At 24.1% G+C, this 19,978-nt stretch overlaps 3 protein-coding genes across 3 annotated transcripts in view; 1 reads left to right on the forward strand and 2 right to left on the reverse strand.

The window, feature by feature from the left end:
- Window positions 1-2,545: 2,545 nt before the first annotated feature.
- On the reverse strand, window positions 2,546-3,394 carry LOC128962734 (N-lysine methyltransferase SMYD2-B-like). Its single transcript, XM_054309135.1, has one exon. It carries the CDS (start codon window positions 3,392-3,394, stop codon window positions 2,546-2,548), a length of 849 nt encoding a protein of 282 aa, XP_054165110.1.
- A 1,260-nt stretch (window positions 3,395-4,654) lies between these two features.
- Window positions 4,655-8,077, forward strand: LOC128962607 (dnaJ homolog subfamily C member 16-like). Its single transcript, XM_054308988.1, has 9 exons — window positions 4,655-5,074; window positions 5,199-5,265; window positions 5,347-5,555; window positions 5,644-6,304; window positions 6,378-6,964; window positions 7,039-7,113; window positions 7,200-7,361; window positions 7,459-7,645; window positions 7,735-8,077. The coding sequence occupies exons 1-9, from the start codon at window positions 4,911-4,913 to the stop codon at window positions 7,978-7,980; spliced, it is 2,358 nt and encodes a 785-aa protein (XP_054164963.1). The 5' UTR covers window positions 4,655-4,910; the 3' UTR covers window positions 7,981-8,077.
- Window positions 8,078-9,141: 1,064 nt separating this feature from the next.
- LOC128962735 (uncharacterized) overlaps window positions 9,142-19,978 on the reverse strand; it is a 54,339-nt gene continuing 43,502 nt past the window's right edge. The window contains exons 4-7 of the mRNA XM_054309136.1: window positions 15,954-16,328; window positions 10,362-10,772; window positions 9,787-9,904; window positions 9,142-9,166 (exon numbers count right to left, since the gene is read on the reverse strand). Coding sequence (XP_054165111.1) covers window positions 9,142-9,166; window positions 9,787-9,904; window positions 10,362-10,772; window positions 15,954-16,328 — 929 coding nt within the window. The remainder of the gene's footprint in view (window positions 9,167-9,786; window positions 9,905-10,361; window positions 10,773-15,953; window positions 16,329-19,978) is intronic.

A 19,978-nucleotide genomic window follows, 5' to 3' on the forward strand; every position in this document is an offset into this window, starting at 1 on the left:
ATACCTGTCCTTTGCTTTGGTTGTAAATGTTATGAACAAATGGTTTGCATTCCAACACCACATCTTCCTCTTCATAATCTTTCTCTGCTTTAATAATCATATTTTTATTTCTGTAAATTATAAAAATAAAATTTTTGAATAAATACTTTAATATTTATACAGTAATATTATAATTTTATATAATTTAAATAAATTTGATGACAATTACAAAAAAAATTAATAATTACTGTCAAACTTTATCGAAGTTTTTATATTTGAAAAGTTTAAACAAAAAAAAACAGTTTAATAACCAATTAACCACTGATTGTACTATTTATATGACAGTCTCAATATATATAGTCTATAAACAGGATGTTTGTCTAACAACTAGAGGTTTGAATCGGCAGATCAATCAAAATAAAAATCCATTAAAAATAAAATTATTTTAATAGTAAATTGTCTGTATTTTGTGAATAATAATTAGATGATTATATTGATATGTATATGTAATTATTATGTATAATAAATAGGCTATAAAAGTATTTATTTAGTCAGAAAACATTTAAAGTTAAAAAATTTTACTTTTAACACAATTGAATTATTAACTTAATCAATAATTACTAAAATAATACATATTAATAAAAAAAATATTAAACATAAAATTTTTATAAAACATTCAAATTTTAAAATTTAATACTGTATTAATATTATATAAATTTAACTTTTATAACATATAAATTTAATTTATTCAAACATTATTATCTAAATTACTTAATTTTTCTGCCAAAAAATTTAATTCAAACTTCATGTCGAAATCATTGTTATCCATGTCATCATCACATCTACAACAATGACAATAAAAATAATATCCACTTATCAATAGCAATCTTCTGGTAAATTTTGAAAGCGAAGGATTTACATAAAAAATGGTCAACTCGTCGCCGGCGGCGATGGGATGTCTGGCTATTATCTGTAATCTGTTGCCAACATTGTTGGCAAAGACATTGTAGGCACACGAGTGGTCCAAAACAGATGCACCGATAAATAATCCCTGACCACAGGTCAGACGCGATCGATGGACATCCTTAATGGTACCAAATGTAGGGCGCGATTGGAGTACAGTCTCAAAGTTTATGGATGACATCATCTCAAATGAATTGATTCTAATCTTACCAAACAATTCAACCAAATCATCGACAGGTAGTTCCACACCACAGGAACTGATCTTTTTGTGTATATCTTGTATAAGACTAACTTTAAACCAATCGTGTGATATCTCTTCGCGATGTGACATCAAATCGCCAAAACATCTCTGCTGTCCGCCAACTGAGTCATGCTTTTTGTAAACAATTTGTGGATCAGCTTTGATAATCAGATACAATCGGAGCAATACTATAGCAAAATCATTTGTTTTTTGCAGTTTCTGGTAGTGATTCTTGAATATCTGGCACTCATACCGATGTCCAGCTCTCCAATCCTTGCGCTGACAGTTTCGGTCGCAATAATACATGTGTTTACAGACCGAACATCTTTTCAAATCATCACTTTTGGTCAAACAGTGGTCACATACCTGTCCTTTATATCGGTTGTAAATATTGTGCACAAATGGTTTACATTGAATAACCAAATCTCCCGTTTTATACTCTTTTTCTGCTTTAATCATATTTTCAATGCTTTTAAGATATGAAAAATAATTATTAAATAAATAGTATATATTTTTACATATATTAATATTATATACCTGTATATGTTATTAATACAGTAAAATATATTAAGCATATATTATATAATATATTTAGTAATTTAAGTATAAAATACAATTAAAATAGTATTAAATTCTTTATTATATCTTGTATATCGTTAATTGCACTCAAAATTTATTGAAATCTAAAATATCTAATATTATTAATTAAAATTAAATAATATAAAAACTATATTGGCGTCTGTTATACAGTATATATATAAAACTATATCGCATTTCAATTAGTATTATATTACAACAATTTAAACATTATTTAGTCATCTATTGATGAAATTAACAAACAATTTTTGTATACAATCTCAAGTATAATCATAACTTATGATTCATAACTCCTAATGACTAAAATTATTTACAATATTATATAACATTGTAATATTGTAAACATATCAACAATTTGCTAAAATATTTTATTAAGATCTTTTAATTTATTATTAATAAATTATTAATTCATTCAATTTTTGTGAAAAATTATACTATTGTTTGGATTTAATTAATGCATTTAAAATGCATTTATAAATGTATTAATAATATTTTATTTTTCAATAAACAAAAATAAATAAATATATATATATATATACATGTTGTCATACATGTAATCTTATATATAATTAAGTAATTTATATATATTTCAAACATTGACTATAAATGCATATTATGAAAATCTATACTTTTTAAATACTATTGTAAATATCTGTAATAATTAAATACAAAAATAATTTTTAAAATTTTTTTTGATAACATATAAATTACATTAATTATTTTTTTAATAATAAAACAATTAATAAATTATAATCTTATTTTAATTTACATTAACAGTTGTCTCATTATCATATAGGTTAGCAAATTATCAATACCATCATTACCGACATCAATGTCATCACATCGACTACACTGACAATCAAAATAATATCCCTTTTTTAATAGCATTTTTCTGGTAACAGTTGGTAGCGATATATTAACATAATAAGTGGTCAACTCGTCGCCGGCAATAATATATTTATCGGCGATTACACGCAGTCTATTGCCCACAGATTGGACGTAGACATTGGGCGCACACGAGTGGTCCAAAACGGACGCACCAATGAATAAACCGCTACCACATGTATAAGACAATTGATTGACATCCTTATAGACCATTTCAAATGAATTGATGGTAAATTTGCCGAACAAATCAACTAAATCATCGACAGGTAGATCCACACCACAGGAACTGAACCTTTTGTGGATGTCTTGGATAACACCAACTTTGAGTCTATCTCGCACTATGTCTTCGCGATGTGACATCAAATTGGTATAACATCTCTGCTGTCCGCCAACACTGTCATACATTTTGTGAACAATTTCTGGATCAGCTTTGATAATCAAATACAGACGTAACAATGGTATAGCCAATTGTTGTTCCTCCAGAAGCTTACGATAGTGACACTTAAATATCTGACATTCATACCGATGTCCAGCCCGCCAGTCATTGCGCTGACAGTTTCGGTCGCAATAATACATGTGTTCACAAGCCATACATTTCTTCAGATCATCACTTTTGGTCAAACAGTGGTTACATATCTGTCCTTTGAATCGGTCGTAAATTTGGTGAACAAATGGTTGGCATTCAATAACCACATCATACGGTTCGTAGTCTTTCTCTGCTCTAATCATTAATTTTCAATACTGTATGATATGATTAAAAAATAATATAAATAATATATTAAAACTAAAATCGTTTAATTAAAAATATAAAATTAATCTAAAATATTAATATCAAAAAATTTAGTAATTATAACACTTTCTGATATGAAATGATATTGTATGATATTATTTAATTTGATATAATTAAAATATAAATATCATATCGATTATTATTATTATTATTTATTCATTATTATAAATCTCTAATATATGATACCAAATGATTTTTTTAACCAATTTTTATTTATAATTAAAAATTATGATTCATTTCTCTCATTACTTAAACTACAAAAAAATATTTTTGACATAATTTTTAATTTATTAACCATTTCGTGCAAAAAAAAAGATTGAAATCCAATAATTTACACAAATATTATGACAATATTTATATACAAACTTTTTGTCTGTATATACAATTACTGTGAAAAAATTATTTTATATTTTATTATTAATACAAATATATGATACTTATTATTATAATTAATAAACAATTGTTTAGAGAATATGATCTATAATTGCATAGATGTTTGACAAAATTTACAAATAATTGTTTTAATATGTTTTTACTATTGTTTGTTATTAGCATAATAATGTATTCAAAAATATTTTTTAGCATATAAATGTATTAATTTTTAATATATATATATAAATTTACATATTTTTCAATAACTTAAACTAAATAAATTAAATAATGTTGCATATTATTTAACCATTAATTTTAACAATAATTATTATTAATTATTTAGTGTCCACTTAGGGGGAGGGGGTTAGACATACTGATAGGTACTGTATAATATACAGTGTATATAAAATTTTAAAATATAATATAATATTAATATATAACTTATAATAAAATATTTTTTCCTCTCTATTTTTTACTGTAATAAATTGTAAATCTAAAATAAATAAATAAATTTTTATAAACTTAAATACAATAAACAAATAAATCACTGTTTTTTATACTGATTTTTTTGTTATCACATACTGTTATAAATAGCTGTAATAATTGTGTTGAATATCGCGCGCAATGTTTTATATTAATGTGTTATTGATTTTTATGTTTTTTTTAAAGAAAAAATAATACAAAAACATAAACATTGAGTGAAAATGAAATTTTATTGTATATAGTAATCAATGTAAACATAAATAAAACATTTAAATTGTTGTCTCATTTATTGAGTTATTATTATTTAGTTATCAATATTTTTATTAATAATAATAATAATTGTTAAGTCATTTATATTAATAAAGTTATGCCAAAAATCAATGCAAATATTTTTTTAATTTGCATTTAAATTATGTTTTTTTTTATTTTAAATGACAACTCATTGATTGATTGATTCAAATCAATACAAACAACAAAATGTGTCTTAAATTGTGTTAACAATTATAAGTCACTATAAAATCAATAGTCATTTACGGGTAGAGAGACTGAGATCGTCGTCATCGTTGTCGGGAAAACAATATCCAGTGGCCAAAAACAACAATGCATTTAACGGGTTTATGGCTACCATTGACTGCCGTATTGATCGGCTGTTTGGTGGCGGCGGCGGTCGTCGATGCCTACGATCCGTACGACGTGTTGGGCGTCAAACGGTCGGCATCGGTGTCGGAGATCAAACGGTCGTATAAGTCGTTGGTCAGAGTGCTGTATGTATTATATGATATATATGTTTTGATTGACGGATGTGACCAAACAATAATATCAAATCGATTGGTCACTCAGTTATTTCGGTAGCGACTAACCAATTGTGTGATTGTTTTTTTTTGACAGACATCCGGACAAAAGCACGGACGCCGACGCCGAGACCAAGTTTATTGAACTCAACAAAGCTTACGAAGTATAGTAGTAGTAGTAGTAGTATTAATGGCAGACAATTAACTCATAATTTAATTGTATTGTTTAACTATTATGGGAACAGTTACTCATGGATCCCGAGCGCCGTCGCCAATTTGACCGGACAGGTGCTACAGAGGACGCACCCAACTTTCGTCACGAACCCGATTACAGCGGATTCAAACGGTTTGATTTTGATCCGTTTGATACGTTCACATTTACGACCAGTTCGGGTCAGTATCACTTCAACTTTAACGGCGCCAATGTCTTCCGTAAGATGACGATTACCACCAGGTATTTGATTTCATTGATTGAAAATTTTTTATACAAGAATTTTGTGTCCAATTTGTCTTATTGTTTGTTTATTTGTTTATCTGTTCAGAGCCTACGAGAACAACATACTGATGTCTAGTCACAGCCGACCCTTTCTTATACTCTTTTACGGTGACCTATGTTTTGCTTGTCTCAAAATGGAGCACTTGTGGCAAAAAATGGTCACCGATTTGGAACCGTTGGGCGTCGGCTTTGCTACCATTCATTCGCAACACGAAAGCAAATTGGCCCGAAAGTTGGGCGTCGAGACATTGCCGTACATCATATCGGTGGTCGAGGGAGAGAAACGTGTTTACAGAGAGTCGGAGATCAGTTTGGCTAAGATTGTCGAATTTATTCGCAATTCGCTACCTCAACAACTAGTCGAAGAAGTCGATGACAATAATTATCTGAAATTTCTGAACGGATGGCACGATAACAGAGTGCGAACGCTGTTTATTACTGAAGAGTCAAATATTAAACTGCGGTACCAATTGGTAGCCTTCGAGTTCAGAGATCGTATTGCTTTTGCTCACGTGACGTCCGGCCAGCAGTCAATGCAGATATTGACCCGCTATCGGGTCGATCACAAAATGAATTCAATGCTCATATTCAATGAGGACATTACCCGTACAACGGCCACACTGTCGCTGTCCGAACTGAAGCCGCAACTCATGCGCGATGTTCTCGAGTCAAATAAGTTTTTACTATTACCGCGATTGGCATCACAGGTATGTTCAATGAAACTAAATTTTACCGGTAATTGAAATAATTGTTGTTTTTGTTTTATATATTTTTTAAAAGTCAATGTTCGATCAGTTATGTCCCGCCGAAAGTGTCCGCTCTAGACGTCGATTATGTATAGTATTGGTCACTAACAATATGCCCGAACACGAGGCTAAACGTGAAGCTATGCGACAATTTATGCGCGAAAATAATTACCCGAAAGAACGGTTTCGATTCATGTATCTGTTTGAAGAAAAACAGCCCGAATTTGTTAAGGCACTGACCATCGGATCAAATACACCGCAAATTACATCACTTCAAGTAGTGGTTCTTTGGCGCCGACAGATGGATCACGTTTTCTTTGAATGGCTTCCGAACGGCTGGGATTTCAGTGACGAGCGGAACGAAAACGAGACAAAAGTGCGATTAAATAATTTATTAAATAAATTGACTAAAAATACCGAAGACTTCACAAATAACGCCAAAGTTATGGCACTAATCGATGAGTCGGCGCGCGGACTCTTCGGCCGAATTGTCAAAAAGATATTGATTATCACCGATAATATCAGTGATAACATTACCCGTCGTGAAGTATTGCCCGCCATCTCTATCGTATTATCCGTTTGTTTCATAGTATTTATCGGCTATATTATGGCTTATTTAGTGTATGTATTACTTATTAGGGATAATTTGTTTATAATTTTTATAAAAAAATATTTATAATTTTATTTTTTGACAGTCGTATTGAAGAAGAGACCATCAAAGAAAAGTATAAACGACTGGGAAAACCAATGCCTGGAGTATCGCAACCAAAGTCAGTGATAATTATTTGATTATCAATATATTTATGTATAATTAATAAATATGTAATTTATTTTATTTATTATTTTAATTTTACAGAAATGATTGTAAACTATTGATTCATGAGTTACGCGGCGAAACATATAACGGATTGATTAGACTATTAAAGCCCGGCTGTCGGACACTTGTCCTACTAGTGGACGAAACATCGAAACCAAAACTGTTGGCCCAATTCAAGAAAGCAGTCTATCCTTACAGAAAGTAAACTGCGATTTTTAATATATATATATATAATTTGAATGAAAATAAAAAACAATTGTTTTTTATTATTGATATTTATATATTTATCACTACTTAGAAACAAGACATTGATGTTTGCCTTTTTAATGGTTGACAAAAACCGTGATTGGTACGCCAATCTGCTAATGCAGGCACTGGGCAAACATCGGGCCCTACAAATCAATCCTAAAAACTGTATCGGAACTATTGTATCAATAAATGGTTTTAGAAAATACTTTTGCGTCTATCATGCAAAACACCCGGAGGTTTGTTTTTTATTTTGGCGCCTACTCTCTAATACTCCCATTAATTTACTTTTGTCTTAAATTTTATTTATTTATTTTATTTTTTGTAGAGACGAAAGCCACACGAGTCAACTTCTGGCGCTTTTATTGGATTCAGTGATGATTCGAGTGGTACGGACACCGATGTCGAAGCCGGCGATACTAAACTAATTGATCGACAAACGGGTGATATGGATGACGAAATTGTTTTCGAGGAACACCTATTAGATGGTCTGTCCAATTGGTTGGATCGGCTGTTCGAGGGTTCCACACAGCGCTATCACATACAGTATTGGCCCGAAAAAATGAAATATTAATTTATTTATTATTAATTAACGAAACATTTTAACTATACTTAAAAAAAAAACATTTTACATCGATTTTAGCAACTGTTTTATTAATTAATACTTAATCTTATAGTCACTATATTATGTATATTACAATATCGTAATATAAATTATTAGCTACTTGTTATACATAGTGTTATATAATTGTTCATTACTTAAGTTATTATTATTATTATTATTTATTATTATCACTATTTATTATTATAATTGTGTTGTTGATACTTAAATAAAATTATAATTACAATATTGTTAATTTCATATATATTTACTGACAATAAAACAAATGTCATTTTTTTGACAATAAAATTATTAAAGTTGGGATAATAATGTATTATATTTTAAGTTATATTGAATATTATTTTAGACAATAAATCTCCCTGCGATATGATTAGTTAGATAAAATTATTTAGTACCTTGTACACTTTCTAATTGATTTGAAGTAATTAACAATTTTGTCTTAAATACACTATAGTTTGAATAGTCCAGTATTAATAAGTCAATAGTGTATGAAAGTGCATATACTTTAGTAAAATTGTCAATTAAACAATTACTGGTCTTTTGTAATGTAAAAAAAGTCATATATCTATACATATCTATATACCGTATATCTATAGATACAATCTATACACACAAAAAAAGTTATTGAACTTTGATAGCCCTTAAACTTAAAAAATTAATTTATAGAAGAAAAATAATTTTTTTAGATATAAATGACATATGATATCAATATACATATATAAAAAAAATTAAAATTTATTGATCAAAGTAAAATTATTTATTTATTCAATCAAAAAAAAAAATTAACATAAAAACAGTTATTTACATTTGTTTTTCATATAAAAAATTTTGTTTTGTTTCGTTTCACTATAAATTAAAACACAGATATAGTAGATGTTAGATGTTTTTATATCATTTTTTATATATATTATATAATCAATAATTTGCTTTACAATTATAAAAAAATGTTTTTTTATCAACTTAAATTGTAATTAGTATAATAATTTTTTTCCAATCGCTAATTATTAATAAATACGAATTTGTTAATTAATTGTTTTGCTTTTTTAAAAATAATAGTTACAATTTTACAATATTTTATTTGAATTATACATTTATATAGTATTTTTATGATTTTTAATGACTCAAATACAAGAAACAACTAATAATTAAAAAAAGTTAAAATGTGATAATTTTGTGTTTTTTTTCAAAGAGTTGATTGTTAATGAATGTCTATTTTTATAATATACTAAAACATAATTATGTATTATATATATATATTTGTTTTTTATTTATATATGTATAATATTTTAATACTGTATATTTATATTAAATAATTATAGCAAAAGTAGGTGTTTTCACAAATAATTTAAATATATATTTATATTTATATAGATTTATAAAAATTTATTATATTTATAAACAAAACGATATATTAATTAATATCATATTTTAATTATTATTATCAAATAATTTACAAATTTTGCACTTCTAAACAATTATTATAATTTTGATTTCATTTTCAAAATCGATTTTTTAAATTTATAATATAATCCGGAAAATTAACAAACAATTGTCATCTAAAATATAATAAAATAAAAAAATTATTTACAATAATTTAACAATATACATTTTAAAAAATACTTACAATATATTATTTAATTTAATTATTTTATCTCAATTAGAAAAAATCACTGTGATGAATTGATGAATTTAATTATATATTTTATATAATATATTTTTTAATATAATTATTAATTTATTTTGTTTGTATTTTAGTCGACAATTAAAAGTTTATTAAATACAAAAAACATGAGGAATGCACTGATTGTTAATAATTTTATTAAATCAATAAAATTTGTTTGAATAGTATGTCCATTGTTTTCCATATAGCTTTTAACTATAGATAAATAAATAAAAAATAAATAATTATAAATAATTAATCAAATAATATATATATATATATTTAGTTTTTTTCATAAATAAATATATTAATAGATAGTTTAAAATTTTCAAGTTATTAAGATATCAAAAATTTTCAATATATATATCAATCAAATATTTTTTATTTTCTTACAGACAAATTTTTATAAATAATAAATAAAATAATCAAAAAATCTAAATTTATTTCCTTGAAAGAAAATAAGCTATCAATTCATTAAACTTATATATCAATAATCGAAAATTGGATTATACCCTAAAATATAAATTTAATTCACGTAATATTTATTTATATATATATATCAAAAATGTGATAATAAATAAATGTCAAATTATATTTGAAAAATAAAAATTAATAATAATTATTAAATATTTATAAATATTATCAAAAAAATATAGGTTAAATGTCAACATACCGGCACCGAAACTATTATCAGTGATGGGTTCGACAGCACTGGCAATGATTAGCGTCTCTTTGCCAGTAGTGAGCACTTGGGTTAGACTTTCTACACACTTAACACTGACCGCAAACCGATTGGTTTTGAATGTCTTAAACGGTTTAACTGAACGCAAACTATATTGTAGTCTCACTGAAACAACTGTCTGTCCTTCAGTATAATGGGTGGGCCTTTCGTGGACCAGATATTGTCGATCAACTTCGTGCTTATTGATGAACCATCTGAGCTCTGGCACTGGACTGTGTCGGGATGAGACACACGTCAGATTCAGTAGGTCTGACATCTGATAGGTCTGCCTCAGACCTGTGATAGTGGGCTCCGACTGATCCTCAGGAGCTGACTCTTGATTGTCATAATAGATGGGTTTGTCTGACAATGTATTTAAAATAATAGTAATTATTATTATTAGATTATTAAACAACTTATTAAATCAACAACAAAAACATTACTTAATTAAATAATTAATAATTTAACAAAAATTAACTTTCATATCATTAATAAATAATTAGACACAAAACAAATATAACTAATATATACATAGATTTTTTTCTTAATAATAAACCAAAAATATAATAATTATCTAAAATTAATTTTGAAATAATAAATGATTTTAATGGATAGATGTCATAATAGAAAAACATTACATTGATTACTACTACTCTACAATAGTAGTAGTAATAGTAGTAGTATTTTAATCACTAATAACTTAATGTTTCACACATAAAAATAAGCAATTATTGCTTTTTGTGCAAAAAAAAGAGAGACACCGAAAATATATAATAGTAGAGAATATTCTGTACTTGAATTACAATAATATAAAAATAATAATAATAAAAAAGTTTTCTGTGAATAGTTTATGCCAATTATAAATCTGTTTTTACATTATTATGTTTTTTTGGTATACAATGTGATGATAGCATAACCGGGGAATCTGTTTATAGTATTATATAATATAATATTATTAGTATATATATATATATACAGAATATTATTGTATATATTATCAAAGCACTCCTATTATAACTATCACTATTATTATTATAGTTTTGTGGTAATCATTATTACCATATATTGTGTGTGTATGTGTGTGTGTGTGTGTGTGTGTGTGTGTAATACATATGAAATTAGATTAGTATATTTGTAAAGATATATACTGTATATAGAGGGTGCAAAAAATGTGCGGAAATTTCACATAAAAAATCTATTAATAGATATTGTATAATATATTGATATACTTTTTAAACATATATATATATATATATATATATATAGTAGTTATTTATACATAACATAATGTTGTTATTTTGTTTTTTTTGTTTGAAGCAAATTCCTAGAAAACAATATAATAAATAATAATAAATACCAATAATATAAAATAAAAATAAAAAAAATAAAATAAAAGTTTTGTTATTATTATTATATCTCATAAAATTTATTATTATTCACTTAAGCCGGATATGTAGCCATAAGAATAATATTTCCTAACAAAAAAAATTTACTATATTTTCATACATTATGGACACATAAAAAAAGAAAAAAAGATTATTTATATCATATATATTCCAGTTATAAGCAGTGAAATAACAAACTAAAACTTAAGGCAAAACTATATATCATTTTAATTGAGATGTTATACAATATATTTTAATAATAATAATAATAATATTACGGAATAATATAATGAATAGAAAAATCAATTTATGAGTTTGCGGTTAAATAAAAGCTAATAATAGCTGTATATATAAATTTTAAGTAACAAAAAAAATTAAGTAAAATATCATCATCAAAAGAAAAATGATATTAATTTTGATTATTAATACACAATAGTTATCATCATTTAATTGATTTATTTTTCACACTCATTTAATTGAATAACTTTTTTTATTTTATTATTTTTTTTTGTTGGTAACAACTTTTCTTTTTTACAGATAATAATAATAGTTGTCTTAAATGCCTAAATATTATTATTATTCTTATATAAACTCAAAAACACAAAAATAGGTATTAATTTCTCTTTTGATCTCTAACTACAATGCAATACAAATAATGAATATAAAAAAAGTTAAAAACATAAATAATTTAAATATTTAGATATTAAATGAACTTTTATTTTAACAAAAAATATTTATGCAATGCCTAATTATAACAAATATATATATAATATTTATTATTTACATTTTTTATGCTATATTATATATATACTAATTTAGTTAGTATATATCTACAACAAAAAAATCTATTATCTAATATACAGTTAAAATATTAATTATAACAACAGTGTAGTCATTATTAAATTACTAATAATTTTTTTTGAATTTCTTTTTTATTACTAATCTTAATATTAAATCTAAAGACTATTTTTCCTGTTTAATAATAATATTAAAAAATGTATTCACAAATTCATTATCTTTTTAAGCAAAAGTTTCAGACAATAATAACTAATCCATTAGCAAAATGAGAGCCTCTTATTATTATATCATAAAATCATAATACAGTATCATATTATACATATATTACTAATATAGAGATAGTACTGGACGTAAAAATTCAATTATAGACTCAAAACTATACAGAGCCTTAAAATTAAATTAATATATCATAAAGTAGTATACAATAATGTATTATAATTTAAGGAGTAATCTCTTTCACTAAACTATGTTTATATATATATTCAAAATTAACAAAAAATATATACAATTTTATAAAATTGCTGAGTATATTACCAAACATTAGATATTATGGTATATAGTATATAATTTATATATTATATATATATATTTAAACATTTGCATGCAATGTACAGATATTTATCGTATAATTTGCTCCTAAAGGGCATTAAATGTTTGAAATTCCTGTTAAAAACTATTTCACACTTCGAGATCTATAATAGAGTTAAACTCAGAGAGAGAGAGAGAGAGAGAGAGAGAGAGAGAGAGAGAGAGAGAGAGAGAGAGAGAGAGAGAGAGAGAGAGATTACTGGTATATCACTAGACTGGATATTAGAGATGAGCTCTCTCTCTCTCTCTCTCAATATATATATATATATATCTGTTGTATAAAGTTATTGATAACACTTTTAGGTACTATAATAAAAATAATAGTAAACTTAATATAAACAGACACTATTTGCGCCATTATTTTTGATACAAAATAGATGTACAAGTATTTTAGGGTCAACTTAAAAGCCAACTAAAATGTTTGTCTGTGTGTGTGTTATATTGTTAGTGTTAAGTAAGTAGTTGTTTGGCTATTGTATTGTATGACTACTGTATTTGGATGACTACTCCCTTTAATTCATTTTGACAAAACTTAATGAGTTTTTATCATTTGGTTATTTTGGATACTCTTAACAGTATTTCTCAGTGATATACTGTATATATATATATAAACTTTATATATATATTAGTGAACTTCCAGTCGAGTTAACCATTCATTTGAAATCATCATATAATGCACTTTACCTATGGTTTGTATGTATTATTATATACAGTTTATTGAATATATAACTCAAATAATACTATCATTTATTCACACAAATAAATTGATATATCATTTATCTAATGATTACTGCAAATTATTTTAAAGGAGACAACTTATTTACAATACTGTATAAATTATAGTATAGTATAGTGTAGTGTAGAATAGGTTTTATTGTAGTTTTATCACATAGCATATGCATCAATTAATATCATCGGAAAAATTTGAATAATTATATAAATTGTAGTTTTATTTTTTACTGTAAAAGATTTAATAATAAATAAAATGCATTTAACATTATCAACAATTGTATATTATTATTGTATCTATAAATGCTTGTATTAGTAAAGGGTATGTATTAATTATTTTTATTTTTTTCCATTTAATATATGATTATTTCACTTATTATTATAAATATTAAAAAAAAATTATATACTATTTATTCACTAACACTTATGTTATGCAAATCTGGTACCTCATCACTGGCCCTAAAACCATGAATTTCAGGGATTGTTTTAAGAGAGAGAGAGAGAGAGAGAGAGAGAGAGAGAGAGAGAGAGAGAGAGAGAGAGAGAGAGAGAGAGAGAAGAGAGAGAGAGAAAGAGAGAGAGAGAAAGAGAGAGAGAGAGAGAGTCATGTATTTCCCAATTATTGTAAGGTTTGGTAAATAAATTATACACAATATATTGTAATTCATAAAAAAACTTATAATATTTCAATATTCACACATATAAACGATAGATAAGAGTAATAATTGAGAAAAAATATTGTAATTATAATAAAAACTAGTGGACTATTGCCGGCACCTTTAAGTGATACATCAACCCATGATCAACAGCTTATACTGTATATACATATAATTATAATATAATTTATTTTACTTTTTTTAATATGATACTAATACTAAAAACAAAATAAATTTTTAATAAACTGTTTAAATGTTAAACTTAATTAACAACATTTCTTATAATAATTATAGACAAACTTAATTCAAATTTATTACTATTACTACTATTACTACTACTACTACTACTACTACTACACACAATATATATATAAGTTTTTTGTTGTTTTTTGACAAAATATAAACTTTCACTATAACTTATTTAGATATTAACTGTATATTTATTTATTCATTAAATTATATTAATTAAATTTTGGTAATGTAATAATATTACTAATAATTAAATACATGTTAATTTTTTTATACCAATAGTATTATTTTATACTAAATAAATTATTATAATATATACAGTATATTAATTAGTATTAAAAAATAAATAGACTGTAGATTATACTATTATATTTGAAGTATAGGTAAATCTATGATAAATTAATACATAAAATAGTATTACTTTATATATAATATAAAATATTTAAAAACTACTAAAATATGCATAAATAGCAAAAAATATGCCATAATGATGATAAAAATTTTTGGCATAAATGACAAAATTTTCATGCATTTTAAATAAATATATTTAAACAAAATAATAATATATTAAATGGTAGCAAAAAAAATAACAGCAATAATAATAATAATGATAATAACAAAAATTTCAAGCATCAAATCAAATAGAAAAATAAAAGTCAAAAATGTTAAATAAATAAATGCTTTATATATTTACACTTTATATATTATATGCATATATATTGTTAATATCAAAAGTAATCTAAATGTAAATTTGATGTCTCAATTATAATAGAAAGAGAGAGAGAGAGAGAGAGAGAGAGAGAGAGAGAGAGAGAGAGAGCAATAAAAAAATTTATGAAAACTAAATGAATAGGTTTTTATCAAATAAAAATATGATAAAATAAACGGGAAAAGTAGTGCTCCTTTTATTACTATTAAATAATAATAATAAAAACTATTAAATATGTAAATAAATAAATATTATAAATGCATAAAAATGTAAAAAAAGAAAAAAACAGTGAAAAAGTTTCAAACATTTAAATAATTATTAAAATAAAATTTATGAGTTTTTTAGTTTTGTGTGTGAATACTAAAAAAATAATCTGATTTTTTCTAAGTAACAAAAAATAAAATAAATATATAATTTCAATGAGACATACCTTCGCTATAGAAAGTAGTTTCATCGCTGAGCTGTTGTGGGCTCTTATAGGTTGTCCAAAGCGCCACTTCGGCCACTCGGCTGTGTCGGTGACTGATAGCCGAGTGACACTCAAAGGGCACTCTTGTGGTCAACAATCGGCTACTGAACTGAATATTGATTGAGGCGGCGCTCAGATTGTTTTCGTAGTGCTGATAGTAGACCCGGTGCTGAAATCGGGCATCGTTTGAGTCGACCACCGAAGTGCCGTTTATGGTGGCCGTCAACTGTGCGGCCGGTAAGGACAGCGGCGAAGTGCACGTCAGGTTAACCAAATCGTTGACCGTATAGTGAGACTTCTTGCCAATTATGATCGGATTGGGATCTTTCGGGATATCTGTTTGTGTGTGTGTTTGTGGTCGTCGGTCATCACGTATTTTAGGGATAAAAGTTATACAAAAAAATATTATTTGATTAATAGATAGAAAATTTATAAATGTATAAAATGTGTATTTATAATATGTATACAGAATATTAATAAATTATTTTTTTTTGATTGTATTTTATTATTAGAAATTTGAGATCTAAAAAATTTCTATCTATATATAAATTATTGATTAAAACAAGAGATAATGCATAATGTGAATGCTTAATGAATTTAGATTAGTTAACAAATAACAAAAAAAAAGTTTAATGTAATTTTAATTATAAAATTTTTATAATTAAAACCAATTAATCAACTAGCAAATTACATATGGATGAGTAAGTTTATAGTGCATTGACTGTATTATTAATACCAATAGTAGTAGTAATGGTAATAGTAGTAGATATTGATTGCATTTTTAATCACCAAAAAAATAAAATAAATACTAAATCAATACATCATTTGATTGAAACTTTATATTATATATAGTTTATATTTTTTTCAATATGATAAATGCATACATAAAATAAATTATAAATTCATATCAAATATATATATATATATTAGAAAAAAACTCATTTTTTGAATTATCATTTTTTATTTATATTTAATATGCGCTAAAATATTTAATCCAAAACAAAATATTTTGATAATTTTTGATTTTTTTGTTGTGTATACGGTAGTAAAAATATGATATTTATTAAATATTATTAATATATTAGTTAACTGTGTCGATAACCCGGGTGGTGGTGGTTGTGATGCTAAATATGACATCAATAAAAACGATATAACAGATCAAATGATTGAACGATTAGTAGTTTTTATATATTATTATTATTAGCTAATACTTGTATACAAAAGCAAAAATAATGTCATTCAATAATAATATACTGTATATATATATACAGTATATTGATATACAAATATTATACTATATTTTATTATTGTTAAAATTATTATAGAAAAATGCTTTTTAAAAACAAAATTTTATAATGCATATGCATTAAGTACTACATTTTATATAATAATAATAATAATAATATAAATGTATATAAAAAATAAAAAATATTTTTTGTTAAAAAACATATATAGTAATCATGTGTTTTTTGTGTGGGTATACTGTATATGATATATATATTATGATTGAATAGAAGTTTAGATCATTATTTAATGTAAAGTCAAACCTATGAGAGAGAGAGAGAGAGAGAGAGAGAGAGAGAGAGAGAGAGAGATCATGAATCCCGTGAGTATATGTAGAAAATAGGATCGGAGTAAATGAGGTACCGGTTGGTTGTTTACTGGTAACTACTTGTGCTTAAAGCACGAAATATCCGTACAGTTATGGGTATAGAGTATAGAGTAATACCATTTATATGGCAAAACTCATCTAATATTCGTGTGTTCAGCCAATTCTCAAAAGCATTAAATTTTATTACAAAAACTCTATGCAAAAGAAGTTTTTTTTTATATATATATAGTATATGTATATAACTTATGTATAAATATATTTCGGATCTTACAATCTATAAGTGTTTGAAGTTATAACTTATAAGCTATATATATATATATATATATATATATATATATATATATACTAAAGGTTAACAAAATCCATAGCCAAGGTTTATCTCATTTGATATACACTGAAAAAAAACTAATGAATAAATTGATGTTTTCTTGTGACAAAAATAACGACAAAAAATATTATTAATGATAAAAATTAATATAAATATTAAATATTAAAATAAAATATGTATTGAATTTATAATACTATTATTTTTGTTTGTTTGCTACCAAACGTGTACAAAATTACCAAGTTATATTATTATTAGTGCAAAAAAATATAATGATATTTTTGTTTTCATAAATAAAATTTATTTATTCAAATCAAACAACAAATATTGTAGATTTTTTGTGACCTAAACTTGGCATCACTTCCTGAGATATATATATATATATTAATACTATAAAAAAAATTTACTTTAAGCTATAATATTGCTGTTTATTATTATTATTATAAATATTTTTTTGGATAAGTAGTGTTTCAAAAGGAAAATTATTTTTTATTAAACAAATACTGAAGACTTTATACAATATAGCTTTTATATTATATATATATATATATATATATATTTTATATACACATTATTAATATCAGTATATATAAATATTTTGCATTTTGTTATATTAAAAAAGTTTAGGTAATAAATTTATTTAAAAAAAATTTTAATCTAAAATCCAATTTATAACAATTTAAAAAATATAATTTTAACTGAAAACATTTATGATAACTTGAAATTATGATTAAATAATAAAGAAAAAATAATAATAATAAATTTAAATAAACAAATTAACCATTTTTTTCTCTACAGACATAATATCGATACAATGCTTTGAAAAATTTATGACAAAAAATGGTTATAAAAAATTGTTTTCAAAATCCCCCACAAAAAAATAAAAGTATATATTTGATAAAAAAAAGTCATTGTCTGTGTGAGTGTGTAAACTAAATATATTACATTGAGTTATATATATATAAATCGCCAGAAAAAAATTGTTATCCAAACCTATGGCTTAAAGGCAAATATACATAACATCAATATATTGTATATATATAGGTATATATATATATAATGGTAGTCAAGAATATTCTGTCAAAAAATATATATTAATGTTTGGTAAATGTATGTCTATATTTATAAATAGCTATAAATAACAAACAAACAAAAAATAAGTATCAAATAAAATATGTCTGATAAATCATAATATATCAATATTATATCAATATATATACTATACATAATGTATAAAATATAATAATAATATTATTATTTAAGTCGAAGAAGTTTAGAAAAATATCGGGTATTATATATATATATATATATATATATATATTCTGTATATAAAAAATATGTTATTCATGTAATGTATATGTGAAATGCAATCATATAAAAATCATTTTATAGTTTTATCATTATTTTTATATACAATTTTTTTAGACATTTTCTCATTTCATACTAAAATACATACATGTACTGTATATGAGTATATAATTTTATATTGAAATTTAAAATAAAAAACTAAAGTAACTTTTTCATGTACCAGTATTATCATTATCATTATTATTATACTAATTTTCATTTCAAAATCTTACAAAATAAAATTTTTTGGAAAATATCATTGATATAAATGTTTTATTATTTTTAAAAAATATAACACAAATAAATTTTTTTAAAATAAAAACTCATATAAATGTCAAATATACAGTATTATATTATGTTACAATATATAGAGTATATATATATATATATATATACTCTATATATTGTAACATAGTTATATAACATGGTTATATATATATAAATCCAAATTTTGAATTGATTAATATCAATATAAATAAGTTGTGTGTCAAACATATAAATTATATAAACACATATATCTAGAAAATCAAATTTAAAAGTGAATGAAAAAAAAATATTTTTAAGTGATTCGTATGAAAAGAAATAAATATAAATAAAACTGAAATTGGTTATACAAAAAATTATAATTTTAAATATATAAATATCATATATATAACCAAAACAGATATAAAAAACTAAAAAATAAAAATTGCATCAAATATT

The sequence above is a fragment of the Oppia nitens genome, unplaced genomic scaffold (genome assembly GCF_028296485.1).
Source record: "Oppia nitens isolate AA-2021 unplaced genomic scaffold, nextdenovo-longstitch-racon4-pilon3 scaffold6_pilon_pilon_pilon, whole genome shotgun sequence".
Taxonomy (NCBI): domain Eukaryota; kingdom Metazoa; phylum Arthropoda; class Arachnida; order Sarcoptiformes; family Oppiidae; genus Oppia; species Oppia nitens.

Excerpts from the sequence above, each read along its gene's own strand:
- LOC128962734 (XM_054309135.1), bottom strand. The coding sequence starts at position 3,394 with ATGATTAGAGCAGAGAAAGACTACGAACCGTATGATGTGGTTATTGAA.
- LOC128962607 (XM_054308988.1), top strand. The coding sequence starts at position 4,911 with ATGCATTTAACGGGTTTATGGCTACCATTGACTGCCGTATTGATCGGC. Across the intron at positions 6,305-6,377 it reads TACCGCGATTGGCATCACAG|TCAATGTTCGATCAGTTATG; the intron begins GTATGTTCAATG and ends ATTTTTTAAAAG. Across the intron at positions 7,362-7,458 it reads GCAGTCTATCCTTACAGAAA|AAACAAGACATTGATGTTTG; the intron begins GTAAACTGCGAT and ends ATCACTACTTAG.